The sequence below is a fragment of the Scyliorhinus torazame genome, chromosome 6 (assembly GCF_047496885.1).
Source record: "Scyliorhinus torazame isolate Kashiwa2021f chromosome 6, sScyTor2.1, whole genome shotgun sequence".
Classification (NCBI taxonomy): Eukaryota; Metazoa; Chordata; class Chondrichthyes; order Carcharhiniformes; family Scyliorhinidae; genus Scyliorhinus; species Scyliorhinus torazame.
Window position 1 is genome coordinate 288,160,073 of NC_092712.1, and position 20,219 is coordinate 288,180,291.

Below are 20,219 nucleotides of genomic sequence, written 5' to 3' on the forward strand. Positions count from 1 at the left end.
AGTCTATCATGCTACAGTGAAGAACAAAGCGACGATGACAGTCCAAGCCCAAATGAAGGACAACAGCAAGACAATGACAGTCCACCCACATTGTTTGCACCACCAGATGAAGACTCTGACAATTTACCCAACCCAAGTGAACAACAAGCAGCTACTGAGGCTCTACCCATGGTATGTGAGACGAGTGACGACAGCATCCCACTTTCCATGCAAGATGTGCAAAGTAACAGACATCAGCTAGTGTGTACAGAGGCACTCGACAATCACTGTGAGACCACTGGTGACTCCGGTGACACCACGATACTTCCACCCTCATTCGCTCGAACCTCTCCACAAGTCAATGCATTCCTGCATGTTCCGACTCCGGACGTGCAGCTTCAAGAAAACTCAGCTGACTCCAGTGAACCTGCTAAGACTCCGGACAGGGAGCATCAACAAACCAACACTGACTCAGTTAAAACAGACAAGACTCCAGATGGGGAGCAACCAAACGCCGACTCTGATTCACGTAAGCCGGACTTTACTCCAGACAGGGAGTGCCGCAACCTCAGTGATGGCATGCTCAGGGTGACAGCAGATGCCACAACGACAGGAGATGGATCACTTAACAATTACACTGGGTCAATGATAACATGCAGCGGCTTCAATCCAAGAGGAATACACCAATATTCACCACAGCTATATCCACACATTTGTTCCACACCAGCAGTGCAGCCATTGACAGCTCATGCTGGACAAACCCAGGCATGCAGCAGCCACAGTCTATGCAGCATATTCTCAAACAGGCCAGCATTACGGATTGCCCACTAATGGAATCAAGACGGAAGGAGGACTACCGCAAGCGCAATCTGCACTACAGACTGGATGCCTTTGTTACAGCCCAGGATTTGCTGCACCCCAGCCTGGCCAGATGGCATATTCCTATCAGATGCAAGGTTCTAGTTTCACACCATCACCAGGTATTTATGCGAGCAGCAATTCTGTTTCCAATTCGACAAGCTTCAACGGCTCTCAGCAGGATCACCCTTCCTGCACAGCATGTGGCCAGAACCAGTATGTGCAGTCTTATCCAACTTCAACATACACCCATGACCTCGAATGATACTGTTAATGGTACCTCTTCAACGTCAACACCTTATCAGCTACAAGATGTCATCCGACAGCATCATCACAAATATCGAAAAAGAAAGGGACTCCAAATCAGACAGCGAAGTGATTTGACCACTTCTTGGTTCCTGTGGCACAGGGAAGTTGATGGCGTTCATAACAAAGAGAGACATTTGACCATGATGATTGATGGTTTTTGGACTCTCATGAATGATTTGGACTTATTGTTTAATCACTGTTCCCATGACTTGTATATACCTTAACCTATCTACCAGTTTTTTGTTCAATTTTCTCAAAGTGTGCAGAAAATATGTAACATATAAAAAAGGGGGATGTGGTGATGTGCATCAATGTAAATACATGTAGGTTAGCTAGACACTAGAGGGAGCATGAGAAACATCACACACACACACTAAACCAATAGATCAGTTAGATAGGACACGACCAATGGACATTCACGATACACACAGAGGTGACACGACCACAAGAGGGCATTACACCAACCCATATATAAAGGACACCACACACATGATCTGCCTCTTTCCAGTGGAGACAGTCAGTGAGTAGAGACACAGGGTTGATTCAATATCACTCCCACCACGTGGATTGCAGCAACTGGTTAGTCAGTCTGGGTAGCTATAGTAGGATTAGCAGTAGTGTCGAACCCGAGTAATAGAAGTGTAAATAGTTTAATAAACATGTTGAAGTTATCTCCATGTCTGAACCTTCCTTTGTCAAGTGCACCACAAGGAAGCCGCTTATGTTACACCTCGAACATAACAAATCCCTTCTCAACTTTCTTTCTAACTCCCTATATTCTGCTTTCAGGACTTCATCCCTTTTTTTTTTACCTGTGTCGTTGGTACCGATATGCACCACGACCACCGGCTGTTCACCCTCCACTTCCAGAACGCCCTGTAGCCACTCTGAGACATCCTTGACCCTAGCACCAGGGAGGCAACATACCATCCTGGAGTCTCCTTTGCAGCCACAAAAACGCCTATCTATTCCCGTTACAATTAAATCCCCAGTAACTAATGCATTCCCACACTTTTTACTCCTCCCCTCTGCAGCAGAACCAACCGTGGTGCAACAAATTTGGCTGTTGCTGCCTTTCCCTGAGAGGCTATTTCCCTCAACAGTATGTAAAATGCTGTATCTGTTTTGCCCTTTCACCTACCATGCCACCTGGTATCCACTATCGGGCAGACATCAGCCCCCATGCAGAGGTGAGATAAAATTAAGTTGCATAAATTAGATTCCAAGTGTGCATTGCAGACTTCACGATACTGAAAGGGCACTCTTGTTCATAAAAATCAATTTGTTATGTTTATGTTCCTTCAACTATAAAGCCTGATAACAAACATTTCATTCAAGTGCACAATCCCTTTTAACAAACATTGGTATTCATAGTCCCATGTCAATGAGCATAAAACCGCTTGCAGCTATCAATCAAACTGTGAAATGTCAGGCACCTTGCTGTGATAATGGATGGCTGTGAAATCAATCAGCCAGCACTAATCCAGTAATGGAAACCCTCAGGTCTATGCCAGCACACAGTGTGAAATAGCAGGCAATGATTTTTCTTTTCACTCCAAGCATTTTGATTTCAAAGATTTCAAGAGAAGGACAGTTTTGACAGATCCCTTTGACAGGTTACTTTGACAGGTGCTTCAAACAGTTTTGACAGTGGATTTTTATACGTCTGTTGACAATTCCAATGAAATTGATAGTAATGAACTATGTACTTTTTACACATCTTTATGCTTACAAATCTAAAGAGCACCTGAACTCCCCAAAAGTGCCCCAGATCCAAATACAAAGGGATACATCACCTCTCAAAGGGCTATCCAAAATAATCTGTAAAGTTCAGCTGTGCTCTTATATGCACACTTCGGGGTTCGTACTCCTGGCCCACCAAATCCCAGTTCAATAAAAGCAGTTGATGATTAAAATAGTCTCTATAAAACTGTGTGCGCGCAAAATGCCCCCAGTCCTGTGAAAATGGAAATTGCTATGTTTAGGGGTGGGGTCTTGTGATTTCTGGGCAGTTGTTATTTATGGCATGACGAAGGTGCTTTCCATCATGGCAAATATCTGGGCCACAATCTTCTATTTTTTTTTTTTTTTTTCAAAAAAATATACTTTATTCATAAAAATTTATCATGAGCATTACAGAAACATTTCAAATTGTCTTGACTGTACATTTCCGGCAGGGTTACAGGTTGCCTTGACTTTCTTTCACTCAATTTTGATATTGTCATACACATATCACTCTTTACATTACAATTCCTTCTTAAATATTTACAGTGGCATGTTTGTTTTTGTACATTGGAGTGTTGGTTGCCCAGACCGAGGGGCTTTACACTGTTACCCGCCCCTCGGTGTACATTTGCTGGAAAGACTTTACACAGTGGTCTTTCCCCATTGCGCCTTGGCGGCAGCTGCCCCAAGCTTGAGTGCGTCCCTCAGCACGTAGTCCTGGACCTTGGAATGTGCCAGTCTGCAACACTCGGTCGAGGACAATTCTTTGCACTGGAAGATCAGCAAGTTTCGGGCAGACCAAAGAGCGTCTTTTACCGAGTTGATGACCTTCCAGCAGCAGTTGATATTTGTCTCGGTGTGTGTCCCTGGAAACAGTCCGTAGAGCACAGAGTCCTGTGTCACAGATCTGTTTGGGATAAACCTTGACAAATACCACTGCATCTCTCTCCAGACCTTCTTTGCAAAGGCACATTCCACAAGGAGGTGTGTGACCGTCTCATTTCCCCCACAGCCACTCCGAGGGCAGCGTGCATTGGTGCAGAGCCTTCGGGTGTGCATGAAGAATCTGACAGGGAGGGCCCTTCTCACCACCAGCCAAGCTAGGTCTTGGTGCTTGTTTGAAAGTTCTGGCGATGAGGCGTTCTGCCAGATGACTCTGGCAGTCTGCTCAGGGAAACATCCCACGTCCTCCACAGTCTCCTTTTCCCTGAGGGCCTCGAGGACATTACGTGCTGACCACTGCTTCATTGCCTTGTGGTCAAAGGTGTTTTCCTTCAAAAACTTTTCCACAAAGGACAGGTGGTACGGTACGGTCCAACTACTTGGAGCGTTCCGCGGCAATGAGGCCAGGCCCATCCTTCGTAACACCGGGGACAGGTAGAACCTCAGTATGTAGTGACACTTGGTGTTTGCATACTGGGGGTCCACGCACAGCTTGATGCAGCTGGACACAAAGGTGGCCAACAGGATGAGGGAGGCGTTGGGTACATTCCGCCCTCCCTTCTCCAGAGGTTTGTACATGGTGTCCCTTCGGACACGGTCCATCTTGGATCGCCAGATAAATTTGAAGATGGCCCGGGTGACTGCTGTGGCGTAGGGTCGGGTGATGGGCCAGACCTGCGCCACGTACAGTAGTACCGAGAGTACCTCACACCTGATGACCAGGGTTTTGCCCGCAATGGAGAGGGAGCGTTGCTCCCACCAGCCCAGTTTCTGTCTTACCTTTCCTATGCGCTCCTCCCAGTTTTTGGTGCACGCCCCAGCAGCTCCGAACCATATCCCCAGCACCTTCAGGTAATCTGACCTGACAGCGAAGGGGACAAAGGACCGTTCGGCCCAGTTCCTAAACCAGAGGTTTAGGCCAGCATGTAGATCCACCAATAGCAGCCAAGCTCCAAACGTTTCCTCTTTGATGACTTCAATCCCTCCGAGTTCTCCAATCCACGATCGACATCGAAATCCTCAGCTTCTCTCGATCAAATGAGACTACACTTGATCTTAGCCAAAAGGCCCCCAGTCCTGTGAAAATGGAAATTGCTATGTTTAGGGGTGGGGTCTTGTGATTTCTGGGCAGTTTTTATTTATGGCATGACAAAGGTGCTTTCCATCATGGCGAATACCTGGGCCACAATCTTCTATACTGAAGGGAATACAAGCTGTCCTCTTAATTTAATCCTGCTAACCTCCCTAGACTGCATGCCCTTCAAAGCCAATATATCCCCTCTTAGGTACAGTGACCAAAATTAAATATCTTCTGTGAAGGGAAAAGTTAAATTAGTGCTTCAGACCCTTTGTCAAACTTTGAATGCGAAATCCCTAAATGAAACAACATAATAAAATAGGAGAGAAGAACATGATGCAAATATAAAGAAATGTATATGAAAAAAGAACCAGTTAGTGGGTCTAAAAGTCTTTTCTCCTGTCTCGTAAATTCATTGATGTCTTTGTGATTGAAACCCCCATACTTTTCTCTTGACTTTTTTTTAAATTTAGAGTACCCAATTCATTTTTTCCAATTAAGGGGCAATTTAGTGTGGCCAATCCACCTACCCTGCACATCTTTGTGCTGTGGGAGCAAAACCCACGCAAACACGGGGAGAATGTGCAAACTCCACACAGACAGTGACCCAGAGTCGGGGTCGAACCTGCCACTGAGCCACTGTGCTGCCTTTGTCTTGACTTTTAGATGTTGTTCCTTTCTGCTTTCTCATTTTATCAGACTTATGAAAGGGGCTCTTTAACTTCCAGTTATCTGAAGCATTAACTTGTCTTCTCTGTTTTCAGATGCTGCCAGATCTATCAGCGTGCTTTGATTTCAGATTTTGAATATTTGTGCTTCCTTTCGTTTCTACTTGCCTTTGTTTGATTATTTATTGTTGACTCATTTTAAACAGGTGCAAGAGAATCAAAGTTGCAGACATTGTATTCGTCATGGACGGTTCAGACAGCATAACTGCAGTCCAGTTTAAGAGTATGAGGGATTTTATAATGGCAGTAGTGAATCATTCTGAAGTTGACACGGGTAAACGTTCGATTTGGCGCCATTGTGTATGGAAACAATACACAGACGATATTCCAGCTCGATCAATTCACAAGCAAAGCTGAAATCAGAAATGCAGTTTTTGGGCTTAGGAAGACGACAGGTGGATCTCGGTACACAGCAAAGGCTCTGAAAGAAGCAAAGAAACTTCTATCTGTAGAAAACGGTGGTCGACCGCAAAGCAACCCCAAGGTGCCACAGTTCATTATTCTCGTTACTAACGGACCAGTCACGGATTCAAAAGACATACCGCCCATAGCCGAAGCCTTCAGAAACAATGGTGTTGGTGTCTATGCCATTGGTGTAAAAGGTGCCAACAAACGAGAACTTGTGGACATTACAGGATCAAAAGATAATTACCAACCTGCTCTGGCGTTTGGTTTTCTGTACCATTTATCCAGTACAGTTACTCATGTGCTGTGTGCTGAAACTTAACCGCATGAGTAGTTGTTTCCAAAAAGAAATATATCTGTCAAGGAACCGTGGAACATAAACCATATTCATACCTTTGCATGCATATTCCAGGTTACCGTGCTAAAAGCTCAATGTAAACTTAATTTTAAATGAAAACTAAAACTGATGCACAGATTTTGTGAAACATTTCAGAAAATATTCAAATCTGTATTAAACACTAAAATACTGAATGATCTTTGGGAGAAATCATTTTATTGAATGAGCTTTTAAATGTGCAGTGATTTTCCAAACGTTCAGCTGAATTACTACGTGCAGACCTCCTTTGAAGTTCCCAAGCAGCAAATATACCAGTCTTCAGCCAATTCAAGAAACAGCTGAAGGTACTGGATAGTGCAGAGGCTATGGGCCCTGTCAGTTTTCCAGCGACAGTACTGAAGACTTGTGCTCCAGATCTTGCCACGTCCCTAGCCAAGCTGTTCCAGTGCAGCTACAACACTGGCATCAATCCGGCAATGTGGAAATTACCGGGGTTAATCCTGTACACAAAAAGCAGGACAAAATCAACCCGGCCAATACCTGCCCATCAGTTTATTCTCCATTGTCGGTAAAATGATGGATGGGGTCATCAACAATGCCTGGACATGGGAAAGGTTCCAGTGGATTGAGAAAATGCCCTATTCAAAAGGGAATGTGGGAAATTACAGACCAGTTAGTTTAATATCTACTGTTGGGAAATTGTTAGAATCAATTATTAAGCAAATAATATCAGGACATTTGGAAAATCAAAACGCAATCCATCAGAGTCAGCATGGTTTTATGAAGGGCAAATTGTGTTTGACTAATTTGCTAGACTTATTCGAAGATGTAACAAGATAATTGGATAATGGGGATCCTGTAGATGTAGTATATCTGAACTTCTGGAAGACATTTGATAAGGTGCCGCACAGAAGGTTAATACACAAGGTGACAGCACATGGGGTTAGGGGTAATGTATTAGAACATAGAACATAGAACATAGAAAATACAGCACAGAACAGGCCCTACGGCCCACGATGTGGTGCCGAACCTTTGTCCTAGATTAATCATAGATTATCATTGAATTTACAGTGCAGAAGGAGGCCATTCGGCCCCCTGAGTCTGCACCGGCTCTTGGAAAGAGCACCCTACCCAAACTCAACACCTCCACCCAACACCAAGGGCAATTTTGGACACTAACGGCAATTTATCATGGCCAATCCACCTACCCTGCACATCTTTGGACTGTGGGAGGAAACCGGAGCACCCGGAGGAAACCCACGCAGACACGGGGAGGACGTGCAGACTCCGCACAGACAGTGACCCAAGCCGGAATCGAACCTGGGACCCTGGAGCTGTGAAGCAATTGTGCTATCCACAATGCTACCGTGCTGCCCTTAAGAACAAATAAACCTACACTATATCATTTTACCGTAATCCATGTACTTATCCAATAGCTGCTTGAAGGTCCCTAATGTTTCCGACTCAACTACTTCCACAGGCAGTGCATTCCATGCCCCCACTACTCTCTGGGTAAAGAACCTACCTCTGATATCCCTCCTATATCTTCCACCTTTCACCTTAAATTTATGTCCCCTTGTAATGGTTTGTTCCACCCGGGGAAAAAGTCTCTGACTGTCTACTCTATCTATTCCCCTGATCATCTTATAAACCTCTATCAAGTCGCCCCTCATCCTTCTCCGTTCTAATGAGAAAAGGCCTAGCACCCTCAACCTTTCCTCGTAAGACCTACTCTCCATTCCAGGCAACATCCTGGTAAATCTCCTTTGCACCTTTTCCAAAGCTTCCACATCCTTCCTAAAATGAGGCGACCAGAACTGTACACAGTACTCCAAATGTGGCCTTACCAAAGTTTTGTACAGCTGCATCATCACCTCGCGGCTCTTAAATTCAATCCCTCTGTTAATGAACGCGAGCACACCATAGGCCTTCTTCACAGCTCTATCCACTTGAGTGGCAACTTTCAAAGATGTCTGAACATACACCCCAAGATCTCTCTGCTCCTCCACATTGCCAAGAACTCTACCGTTAACCCTGTATTCCGCATTCATATTTGTCCTTCCAAAATGGACAACCTCACACTTTTCAGGGTTAAACTCCATCTGCCACTTCTCAGCCCAGCTCTGCATCCTATCTATGTCTCTTTGCAGCCGACAACAGCCCTCCTTACTATCCACAACTCCACCAATCTTCGTATCATCTGCAAATTTACTGACCCACCCTTCAACTCCCTCATCCAAGTCATTAATGAAAATCACAAACAGCAGAGGACCCAGAACTGATCCCTGCGGTACCCCACTGGTAACTGGGATCCAGGCTGAATATTTGCCATCCACCACCACTCTCTGACTTCTATCGGTTAGCCAGTTCGTTATCCAACTGGCCAAATTTCCCACTATCCCATGCCTCCTTACTTTCTGCAGAAGCCTACCATGGGGAACCTTATCAAATGCCTTACTAAAATCCATGTACACTACATCCACTGCTTTACCTTCATCCACATGCTTGGTCACCTCCTCAAAGAATTCAATAAGATTTGTAAGGCAAGACCTACCCCTCACAAATCCGTGCTGACTATCCCTAATCAAGCAATGTCTTTCCAGATGCTCAGAAATCCTATCCTTCAGTACCCTTTCCATTACTTTGCCTACCACCGAAGTAAGACTAACTGGCCTGTAATTCCCAGGGTTATCCCTAGTCCCTTTTTTGAACAGGGGCACGACATTCGCCACTCTCCAATCCCCTGGTACCACCCCTGTTGACAGTGAGGACGAAAAGATCATTGCCAACGGCTCTGCAATTTCATCTCTTGCTTCCCATAGAATCCTTGGATATATCCCGTCAGGCCCGGGGGACTTGTCTATCCTCAAGTTTTTCAAAATGCCCAACACATCTTCCTTCCTAACAAGTATTTCCTCGAGCTTACCAGTCTGTTTCACACTGTCCTCTCCAACAATATCGCCCCTCTCATTTGTAAATACAGAAGAAAAGTAATCGTTCAAGACCTCTCCTATCTCTTCAGACTCAATACACAATCTCCCGCTACTGTCCTTGATCGGACTTACCCTCGCTCTAGTCATTCTCATATTTCTCACATATGTGTAAAAGGCCTTTGGGTTTTCCTTGATCCTACCCGCCAAAGATTGTTCATGCCCTTTCTTAGCTCTCCTAATCCCTTTCTTCAGTTCCCTCCTGGCTATCTTGTATCCCTCCAATGCCCTGTTTGAATCTTGTTTCCTCAGCCTTACATAAGTCTCCTTTTTCCTCTTAACAAGACATTCAACCTCTCTTGTCAACCATGGTTCCCTCACTCGACCTTGGAGAGAAGACTGGCTGACGGACAGAAGACAGAGTTGGGATAAATGTTTTTTTTCTGGGTGGTAAGATGCAACTAGTGGGGTGCCACAGGATTTTTGCCTGGGCCCAACTATTTACAATCTATATTAACAACTTGGATATAGGGATAGAAGGTTCTCTAGCCAAATTTGCAGACAACACAAAATTAGGTGGGACAGTAAGTTGCAATGAGGAAATAAGAACCTAACAAATGGATAGTGATAGGTTAGGAGAGTGGGCCAAAATGTGACAGATGGAGTTTAACATGGATCAATGTGAGGTCATGCATTTTGGTTGGAAAAATGGGAAGACAACTTATTGTCTAAATGGGGAGAAACTTTGGGGTGCTCCAATGCAGAGGAATCTGGGTGCCCTCGTGCATGACTCACAAAACATTAGCATGTAGGTACAGCCGGTAATAAAGAAAGCAAATGGAATGTTGGCAGTTGTAGCTAAAGGAATATAGTATAAAGGTAAGGAAGTGCTGTTACAACTATACAAGGCAGTGATGAGACCGTGCCTGGAGTGCTCTGCACAGTTTTGGTCCCCTTATTTGAGGAAAGATGTAGTGGCATTGGAGGCAGTTCAGAGGAGGTTCTCTAGGTTGATTCCAGAGATGAGGCGGTTTGTCATATGAAGAGAGATTGAGCAGTTTAAACCTGTACTCTGTAGAGTTTAGAAGAATGAGGGGAGATCTAATTGAGGTACATAAGATGATAAACGTTATGGATAAAGTAGACATGGAGCGAATGCTTCCTCCTGTGGAGCATTCTAGAATGAGAGGTCATAGAGTCAGGATAACGGGTAGCAAATTTAAAACAGAAATGAGGAGAAACCACTTATCCCAAAGGGCCGTGGATCTGTGGAATTCACTATCCCAGAGTGCAGAGGTTGCTGAGACAGTACGTAAATTTGAGGAACTAGACAGATTTTTAATTGGTAATGGTTTGAAGGGTTATGGGGAATGGACAGGACAGTGGAAATGAGGCCAGGATGAGATCAGCCATGATCGTATTGAACGGTGGAGCAGGTTCGAGAGGCTAAATTGCCTACTCCTGCTCCTAGTTCTGATGTGCTGAGAATGAACAATTCTGTCTAATTTCATCATCCAACTCTTGATCTGTAGCCCTGTAGGTAACAGCATCTCAAGCATAAATCTGGTGTTCTTGATTAATATGGAGATCAGGGCTTATGGGGAGAAGGCAGGAGAATGGGGCTGAGGAACATATCAACCATGACTGAATGGTGGAGCAGACACAATGGTACGAATGGCCTACTTCTGCTCCTATGGACTCCAGATCAACAAGTCTGAAGATGCTGCTGATTGCTGCCTCTCGTGCAATATATTTTCAATATCTATCGTGCAACGCAACGTTATCATGATCTTTCAGCAACTCAAAAAAAATCACAAAGGTACCAAGTGAGATAATGGGTAAGTAGACAAAAGGGCAAGATTGAAGACAATGGAAAAGACTTTTGGGAATCATGTTCAGTGTAAAACCAGTTAGTAACCTTCTGGGCTTGGCCAAATTTGTAATTAACAGGCCCAGGCAGCAGGCGACCGAGGGGCTGTCCAACCCGGTGGTCTGCCCCTCTGCAGCGGCTTAATTCACAGTCAGGTGCCCCTGGAGAGGGAGAACGTGATGTCCACCGGCACCATTGAGGCCTTCCGTGCCCAATAGGCACAGTGGGGACTGGGCTGCCTCATCAACTTCATGCGTTTGTTGTTTTTGAGTTTCATTTGTGATTTGTTTTTGTTTAAGACAGTATCCCTTTAAGGGACTGTCCCCTTTAATTAGTCCCTCTGTTTGTTTGATTTTTGTAATTGGTTTTAGGGCAAAATAGGGCAAAACCAGTTACTGATTCACAGTGAGACAAATACACAAATCCCACCCACATTAAACTTTCATTAACAACAAAATAAACAGGACTCCAGCTATGATTTCTGTAAAGACTGTAGACTAGGCCTTTGCGATTGGCCAATTGGAATACGAGTTCCCTGATTAGTGAGCCAATCCTCTGCACTCCCAGTGTAGATAGCAAGCTGAATGCACATTGTTGTACTGCTGTTGGTTTTGTTAATGAAAGGGATTCTGGTGAAGGGACTTCTGCCTCTGGGACTTATTACAATTTCACCCTCTATTCACAAGATAATTATGGGTGACAAAGGCCATCTAGCCCTATATTTCTCATCCATCTCAGCATGACAGACAAACACACATATTATGAGCAGGAGTAAGCTATTCGGCCCCTCAAGTCTGCGCTACCATTTCCTAACATTGCTGACATTATACCAGCGACTACAACTCAGAAGTACTTCATTGGTTGTAAAGCAATTTGGAACATAATGAAAAATACTGTATAAATGTATTTTATGACAGCTGCATGCAATAGGCAGAGTGACTGTACCGGCGGTGAAATTGGAGGCCCATTGCTGATTTTCCAAGGATAATTAATCACCGAGCAATCACAATGTTAGGAAAGTGGCTGCAAAGAAATCACTACATTTACAAACCACCCCACTCACTCTCGCCGCAACCTTCCCACCACCTGCCTTCACACACGCGCACACACACCATAGAACATACAGTGCAGAAGGAGGCCATCCGGCCCATCAAATCTGCACCGACCCACTTAAGCCCCCACTTCCACCCGATCCCCATAACCCAATAACCCCTTCTAACCTTTTTGGACACTAAGGGCAATTTAGCATAGCCAATCCACCTAACCTGCATGTCTTTGGACTGTGGAAGGAAACCGGAGCACCCGGAGGAAACCCACGCAGACATGGGGAGAATGTGCAGACCCCGCACTGACAGTGACCTAGCGGGGAATCGAACCTGGGACCTTGGCGCTGTGAAGCCACAGTGCTATCCACTTGTGCTACCGTGCTGCCCCATTGGTTCTAAGATTGGTTCTGACATTTTTCAAGCAGGAGCTCTCCCTTGAGAGTTGCTGCATTGCTGTTGACCTTCAGACAGTTTTGTAGTTTTCAGGCGGGCTTTTAAAAAGAAATGGACCCACAAAGCTGCCTAAAGCTTGGAAGCAGCAACTCAGTGGAATTGATACTGACAGACTGACTTTAAAAAGATCAGAACCCTCCAGTTGGGGCTGGATTCTGTTTCACCCCGCCAGCGGGATGCTCCGTCACGCCGGCTGATCAATGGGGTTTCCCATTGTGGGGCAGCCCCACGCCGTCAGGACGATGAGAAACTCAGTTTAAAACATAGGCCCTACCTATTGGTACACAAATTGAAGCACATTTAAATTCCCATTACTTATGAAAAGTAAGGCATTTTTACATATTTGTACATATTCATTAAACACAACCAAAACCACAAAGAGAACAAACAGGAAATGTTACAAAGATAAATAACACCCCTCCGCCCCAGTCTCCCTGCCATAACTCTCCACCCCACCCTGCCTTCCCCATTTTTACCCTCTGTATCCCCCCTCCCTCACCTCTCCCCCCCCCACCCCCCCGCCTTCCCACTGACATCTTAACTATCTTTGAAGAAGTCAATAAACGGCTTCCATTTCTGGGCAAACCCCTCCCTTCCCCCACTGACCCTCTCAAGCCGAATTTGATTTTTTTCCAACCTAAGGAATCCGCAAGGTCGCTCACCCACTGCCTAGAATTTGGCGCTCCCGAGTCCCTCCACTCTAGCAAAATCCATCTCCGGGCCACCAGGGAGGCAAAGAGCAAAACGTCGGCCTCTCGCGTCCCCTGGACTCCCGGTCTTCCAACACTCCAAAAATCGCCACTTCTGGACTTGGGGCCACCTTCACCTTCAGCACCTCGGACAGTACGTCGCAAACCCCTGCCAGAGCCCCTTCAACCATGCACACGCCCAGAATATGTGGATATGGTTTGCGTGCCTCACCGTGCACCGCCCACACCTGCCCTCCACCGCCTCAAAGGCCCTGTTCATTCTGGCCACCGTCATATACGCATTGTGGATGACCTTGAATTGAATAAAGCTGTGGTAAACCACTGTGTTCCTATATTAAGGAACTACAGGTTCACCTGGGCCCCTGCATGCTAGCTCCGCCCAGGAGCCGGGTTATAAATATGGCCTTCAGCTATCAGCCATTTCGTCAGCTGCTGTAGGAGGCCACACTTCAGATACTAATAAAGCCTCAGTTTGAATTCAACTTCTTCTCCAGCCAAATTGATCGTGCCTCAATTTATTAGTATCTGATTCAGAAGATGGACCTCCGGATTAAACCAGATCGACTGCAGCTGGATCCACACGCAAGTGACACCAGAAAGGACTTCCAGCACTGGCTAGCTTGTTTTTAAGCGTATATCAACGCGTTCCAGAGGCTCAGAAGATTCAAATCTTGTACTCCAGACTCAACTTTAAAATCTTCCCGCTGATCCAGGATGCGCCCAATTACGCTGATGCTATGACTCGACTCAAAGAGAGTTATGAGCAGAAGACGAACGCATTCTTCGCCAGACACGTGCTCGCAACGCCTACTCAACTACCTGGTGAGTCAATCGAGGGCCCTGGAGGGCCCTGATCCCACGAGTTCGGGACTGTGACTGCCAGGATGTTACAGCTAAGGAGCACTCAGATCTCCTTATGAGGGACGCTTTTGTAACTGGGATTGAGTCCGATGTTATCAGGCAGCGGCTCCTAGAAGGGGCCACGCGCGACCTCGCAGAGACTAAAACACTAGCGTTTACTAACGACGGTCGCCCTGCGCAATGTACAGTCCTACCCCCCCAACCGCGTGGCCCACTCCTCCTACGCTTCATGGGCCCCACAGGCAGCCGCCCCAGCGGGGGGCACTACCCACCCAGTACGCCTGCGCCAGCCGGTGATCCCCGGGGGGGGCCCCGATGCTATTTTTGCGGCCAACAAAGACACCCCCGCCAATGCTGCCCGGCTCACACTGCCCTTTGTAAGGCCTGTGGGAAGAAGGGCCACTACGCAGCGGTGTGCCAGGCCCGCTCAGTGGCAGCGGTCGCCCCCCCCCCCCGGTCACGGACAATGGGCGCCGCTATCCTCCCCAGGCCATGTGCGAGCAATGGGTGCCACCATCTTATCCCCCACACAACACGTGCGTTTCATGGGCACCGCCATTTGGCTCCACCCCACAACGTGCGTCCCATGGGCGCCGCCATTTTGGAGAAGTGTGTGTTCCGTACAAACCGCTTAGCCATCCTCGGTTACGTGGTCCAGAACGGAGCTCTGGGGCCTGATCCCGACCGCAAGCGCCCCCTCATGGAGATTCCCCTCCCCCACAGCCCCAAGGCCCTCAAATGCTGCCTGGGGTTCTTCTCTTATTACACTCAGTAGGTCCCAAACTAAGCGGACAAGGCCCGCCCACTCATACAGTCCACTCATTTCCCCCTTCGCCTGGATCAGAGCTGATATTGCCAATGCCACAATGCACGCTGTAGACGAAACACTTCCTTTCAGAGTAGAAAGCGACGCATCGGACGTCGCGCTTGCCGCCACCCTCAATCAGGCAGGCAGGCCCGTGGCATTCTTTTCCCGCACCCTCCATGCCTCCGAGATTCGGCACTCATCCGTCGAAAAGGAGGCCCAGGCTATCGTTGAGGCTGTGCGACGTTGGAGGCATTAGCTGGCCGGCAGGAGATTCACTCTCCTCACTGACCAACGGTCGGTAGCCTTCATGGTCAACAACACGCAGCAGGGCAAGATCAAAAATGATAAAATCTTGCAGTGGAGAATCGAGCACTCCACCTATAACTACGAGATTAAGTATCGCCCTGGCAAACTCAACGAGCCCCCAGACGCCCTATCCCGAGGTACATGTGCCAGTGCACAGGTAGACCGACTCCGGACCCTGCACGACAGCTTTTGTCACCCAGGCGTCACTCGGTTGTACCACTTCATTCAGGCACAAAATTTGCCCCACTCCATCGAGGAAGCAAGGACGATCACCAAGGACTGCCAGGTCTGTGCGGAGTGCAAGCCGCACTTCTACCGCACTTCGGACCGCGCGAACCTGGTGAAGGCTTCCCGCCCCTTTGAACGCCTCAGCGTGGATTTCAAAGGCCCCTACCCTCCTCCGACCGACACACGTATTTCCTCAGTGTGATCGATGAATATTCCCGTTTTCCCTTCGCCATCCCATGCCCCGACATGACGTCTGCCACCGTCTTTAAAGCCTTTAATTCTATCTTCACTCTGTTCGGCTTCCCCGCCTACATCCACAGTGACAGGGGATCCTCATTCATGAGTGATGAGCTACGCCAGTTCCTGCTCAGCAGGGGTATCGCCTCCAGCAGAACGACGAGCTACAACCCCCGGGGAAACGGACAGGTAGAATGGGAGAATGGGACGGTATGGAGGGCCGTCCAGCTGGCCCTACGGTCCTGAAATCTCCCGGCCTCCTGCTGACAAGAGGTCCTCCCTGATGCACTACATTCCATTCGCTCATTACTTTGCACTGCTACTAACAGTACACCGCATGAACGCCTTTTTTGCCTTCCCCAGGAAGTCCACATGTGGCGTATCACTCCCAACTTGGCTCACAGCTCCGGGAACCGTGCTTCTCCGTAAAAATGTGCGGCTCCACAAGGCGGACCCGTTGGTGGAAAGGGTGCACCTGCTCCACGCAAACCCACAGTACGCCTACGTGGCGTTCCCTGATCCCGTCGGATACCGTCTCCCTCAGGGACCTGGCACCAGCAGGTTCCACCCCCACACCACCCCCGTCGCCCCAGTGCCACCCTCCCCTCCCCCGCCGCCCCCATCACCCCCCCCCTAGGACCATCCGTCCTCCCCCTGCCCACCCCCATTGATGAAGAGGATTTTGGCACGCTTCCGGAGTCAACTTCGACCACGATAGCACCAACATCGCGGGCTCCACTTCTTCGATCCCAGAGGACGATCAAGGCGCCGGACCGGTTGAACCTCTGACTGGCCCACCGGATGACCAGAGACATTTTTTTTTCACTGTTCTGTAAATATTAAAGATTGCGAATTGTATATAGTTATCCACCACCCCCGCCGGACTCAATTTTAACATGGGGTGAATGTGGTAAACCACTGTGTTCCTATATTAAGGGTTGTACGGTAGAACCTGCACTACAGGTTCACCTGGGCCCCTGCATGCTAGCTCCACCCAGGAGCCAGGTTATTAATATGCGTGGCCTTCAGCTAGCAGCCATTTTGTCAGCTGCTGTAGGAGGCCACACTTCAGATACCAATAAAACCTCAGTTTGAGTTTAACTTTGTCTCCAGCCAAATTGATCGTGCCTCAAAGGCTAAGCCTAGCACACAAAGAGGATGCATTCACTCTCCTCAAAGCCTCCTCCCACAGCTTGTGCCCTTACAAGAGCCTGCCTCTATCCGCTCCCACACTGGCCCCTCCCCCACTGCCCACTTCCTAACCATGGCTGTATTCGTTGCCCAGTTATACTTTATGATATTTGGCAAAGCCAGTCTGCCACTCCCCCTCCCCCCGCGTTCCCATTCCAACAGCAACTCCTTTACCCGTGGGGATTTCCACGCCCTCACAAACCACAAGATCAAAGCATTAATTTTCCTGAAAAAAGCCTTTGGAATAAAAATTGGAAGGTTCTGGAAAACAAATAAGAACGAATGCCTCTAAAATGTTCATGATCCGCCCGAAACCTCAGGGTGGGTCCGATATGTAAAGCAGCAGATTGTCCGCATATAGCGAGACTGTGCTCCACCGCACCGCCCCCCCCCCCCCCCCCTGCCCCGCACTATGCCTTTCTGTTGTGGGAAAATGTCGAGGACCATGTTTTTACATATCTATACATATTTATTCACATGTCCGTTCACATTCGGTTTAATCTCGGGATAAATGTACAAATGCACAAAAGTGAGTCAGATCTCACTAGAAAATAGGGAAGGGTTAATTTAGACATCCAGGCAGGCAGCAATCAACACAGGCCATCTACATCCACACTGGCAAAAGTCTGAAAAACCCGTTGGAATTTGCAAAACAATCAAGGAAACTGCACTGAGACAGACAAACTGCTCAAAAATCCAAGAAAGATCATTATCTCCGGACGAACATACAGGGGAGGCTGTTAACACCATATCATAGCTAGAACAACCCTTTGACGTGCTGAATGGAGGCCAGGAATCGTCCGGAGATGCAATTATCAGGGCTGTTTCAAACAGGGCTGTTTCAACACGGACTCATAGGAATCTGCAGCGTTCAGGCCCGAGCAGCTGTGACTCCCACATGCATGCGAAATAAAGACTTTTCCTTAAAGCGCAACACAGTCTCCAGGACTCAACTTTGATTCCCTCCCATACTTTCCAACCTCCTACCGCTCTAAGCTCCATTGCCAGTGGCTCTATCGGCAAGGCAAAAAGCAACGGGGAGAGTGGGCACCCCTGCCTTGTCCCACGGTGTAGTCCGAAATACCCCGAACTCAGCCTATTCGTCCTTACACTCGCTACCGAAGCCCTATACAACAACCGGACCCAATTCATAAACCCCTGCCCAAAACGTCCCTGTACTTCCCACAGATATTATCATTCTACCCGATCAAAGGCCTTCTCCACATCCATAGCGACCGCGACCTCCACAGTTTGAACCTCCAAAGGTATCATTATGACATTCAATAAGCGGGTAACGTTTGTCGAAAGGTGCCGCTCCTTTGCAAATGCCATCCGGTCTTCCCCTATCAGCTCCGGCACACAATCCTCAATCTGCGAGGCAAAGACCTTTGCCAAGAGCTTGGCATCCACATTTAGCAGCGATATCAGGCGGTAGGACCCATACTGCTCAAAGGTCCATATCCTTCTCCAAAATTAAGTATATCGAAGCCTGCGATATCCCTCGCCTCATTTTATGCCCTTACCAGCAAGGACCCCAGATCCCCCAAAAACGAACCAACCCCCCCCCCCCCCCCCCCCCCGGCTGCTGCTGACCATCTTCTAATGCTCTGCCAGGAAGTCTAGGAACGGTTGCCACCGCCTGAAGAACCCTTGCACCGATCCCCTTAAGGCAAATTTCTAATTTCACCCTCTCCAATTTAATAAACCCCACCATATCATTGATCCAGGATTCCACGCTTGGGGGCCTCGCATCTTTCCACTGAAGAAGAATCCTTTGCCGGGCTACCAGGGTCGCAAAGGCCAGAATACCAGCCTCTTTCGCCTCCTCTGCCACCCCAAATATTGCAAGCCCCCAGCTCGGCTTGACCCTGGAACCTACCACCCTCGACACCGTCCTCGCTACACCCTTCCAAAAGTCCTCCAGCGCTGGGCACGCCCAGAAAATGTGGGTGTGGTTTGCTGGGCTCACTGAGCACCTAACACACCTGTCCTCGCACCCAAAGAACCGGCTTATCCTTGCCCCGGTCATGTGAGCCCTATGCAGCACCTTAAATTGTATGAGGCTGAGCCTCGCGCAAGATGAGGAAGAGTTCACTCTCCCCAGGGCATCCGCCCACGTCCCCTCGTCAATCTCCTCACCCAACTCCTCCTCCCACTTACCCTTTAGCTCCTCCACTGAGGCCGCCTCCTCCTCCTGCATCACCTGATATGTTGCCGAGATCCTCCCCTCTCCAACCCACACCCCCGACAGCACCCTGTCCTGGACCCCGCGTGGCGGCAACAGTGGGAACGCCACCACCTGCCGCCGAACAAACGCCCTTACCTGCATATATCTGAAGGTGTTCCCCGGGGGGAGCCCGAACTTCTCTTCCAGCTCACCCCGGCTCGCGAACTTTCCGTCCACAAACAGGTCCCCCATCCTTCTAATACCTGCCCTGTGCCAGCTCAGGAACCCTCCGTCCATCCTCCCCGGGACAAACCGGTGGTTCCCCCGTATCGGGCCCTCCCTGTGACATCTCCATTGCCCCAAAATTTTGAGGGTAGCCGCCACCACCGGGGTCGTGGTGTGCCTCGTTGGAGGAAGAGGCAGCAGCACCGCCACCAGCGCCTCCAGGCTCGTGCCCATACAGGACGCCATCTCCAGCTTCTTCCATGCCGCTTCCTCCCCCTCCATCACCCACTTACGCACCATCGCCACGTTGGCGGCCCAATAATACCCACAGAGGTTAGGCAGCGCCAACCCCCCCTATCCCTGCACCGCTCCAGGAACACCCTTCGCACCCTCGGGGTCTTCTGCGCCCACATCAACCCCATAATGCTTCTATTAACTCGCCTGAAGAAGGCCTTAGGGTTCAGGATGGGGAGGCACTGGAACAGGAACAAAAATCTCGGGAGCACCGTCATTTTAACTGACTGCAACCTACCCGCCAGGGAGAGTGGCAGCACCTCCCACCTCTTAAACTCCTCCTCCATTTGCTCCACCAGTCTCGTGAAGTTAAACTTATGCAGGGCCCTCCAACTCCTGGCCACCTGGACCCCCAGGTACCTGAAACTCCTCTCCGCCCTTTTTAGTGGGAGCTCACCAATCCCCCTCTCCTGGTCCCCTGAGTGAACAACGAACAACTCGCTCTTCCCCATATTGAGCTTATACCCAGAGAAATCCCCAAACTCCCTGAGACTCCTCATCACCTCCAGCATTCCCCCCACCGGGTCCGCCA

The 20,219-nt window shown here is 48.5% G+C and overlaps 3 protein-coding genes across 3 annotated transcripts in view; 2 read left to right on the forward strand and 1 right to left on the reverse strand.

Annotated features, from left to right (window-relative positions):
• LOC140425657 (cartilage matrix protein-like) overlaps positions 1-6,555 on the forward strand; it is a 52,393-nt gene extending 45,838 nt beyond the window's left edge. Inside the window, exon 6 of the mRNA XM_072510155.1 lies at positions 5,766-6,555. Coding sequence (XP_072366256.1) covers positions 5,766-5,824 — 59 coding nt within the window. The 3' untranslated portion in view covers positions 5,825-6,555. The remainder of the gene's footprint in view (positions 1-5,765) is intronic.
• The window catches only part of LOC140425875 (collagen alpha-4(VI) chain-like), a 285,411-nt gene that overhangs the window by 60,897 nt on the left and 204,295 nt on the right, over positions 1-20,219 (forward strand). The gene's annotated exons all lie outside the window — the stretch shown is intronic.
• The window catches only part of LOC140425485 (uncharacterized), a 36,244-nt gene continuing 19,295 nt past the window's right edge, over positions 3,271-20,219 (reverse strand). The window contains exon 2 of the mRNA XM_072509803.1: positions 3,271-4,890. Within this exon, the coding sequence (XP_072365904.1) occupies positions 3,514-4,416 (903 nt within the window). The 5' untranslated portion in view covers positions 4,417-4,890 and the 3' untranslated portion in view covers positions 3,271-3,513. The remainder of the gene's footprint in view (positions 4,891-20,219) is intronic.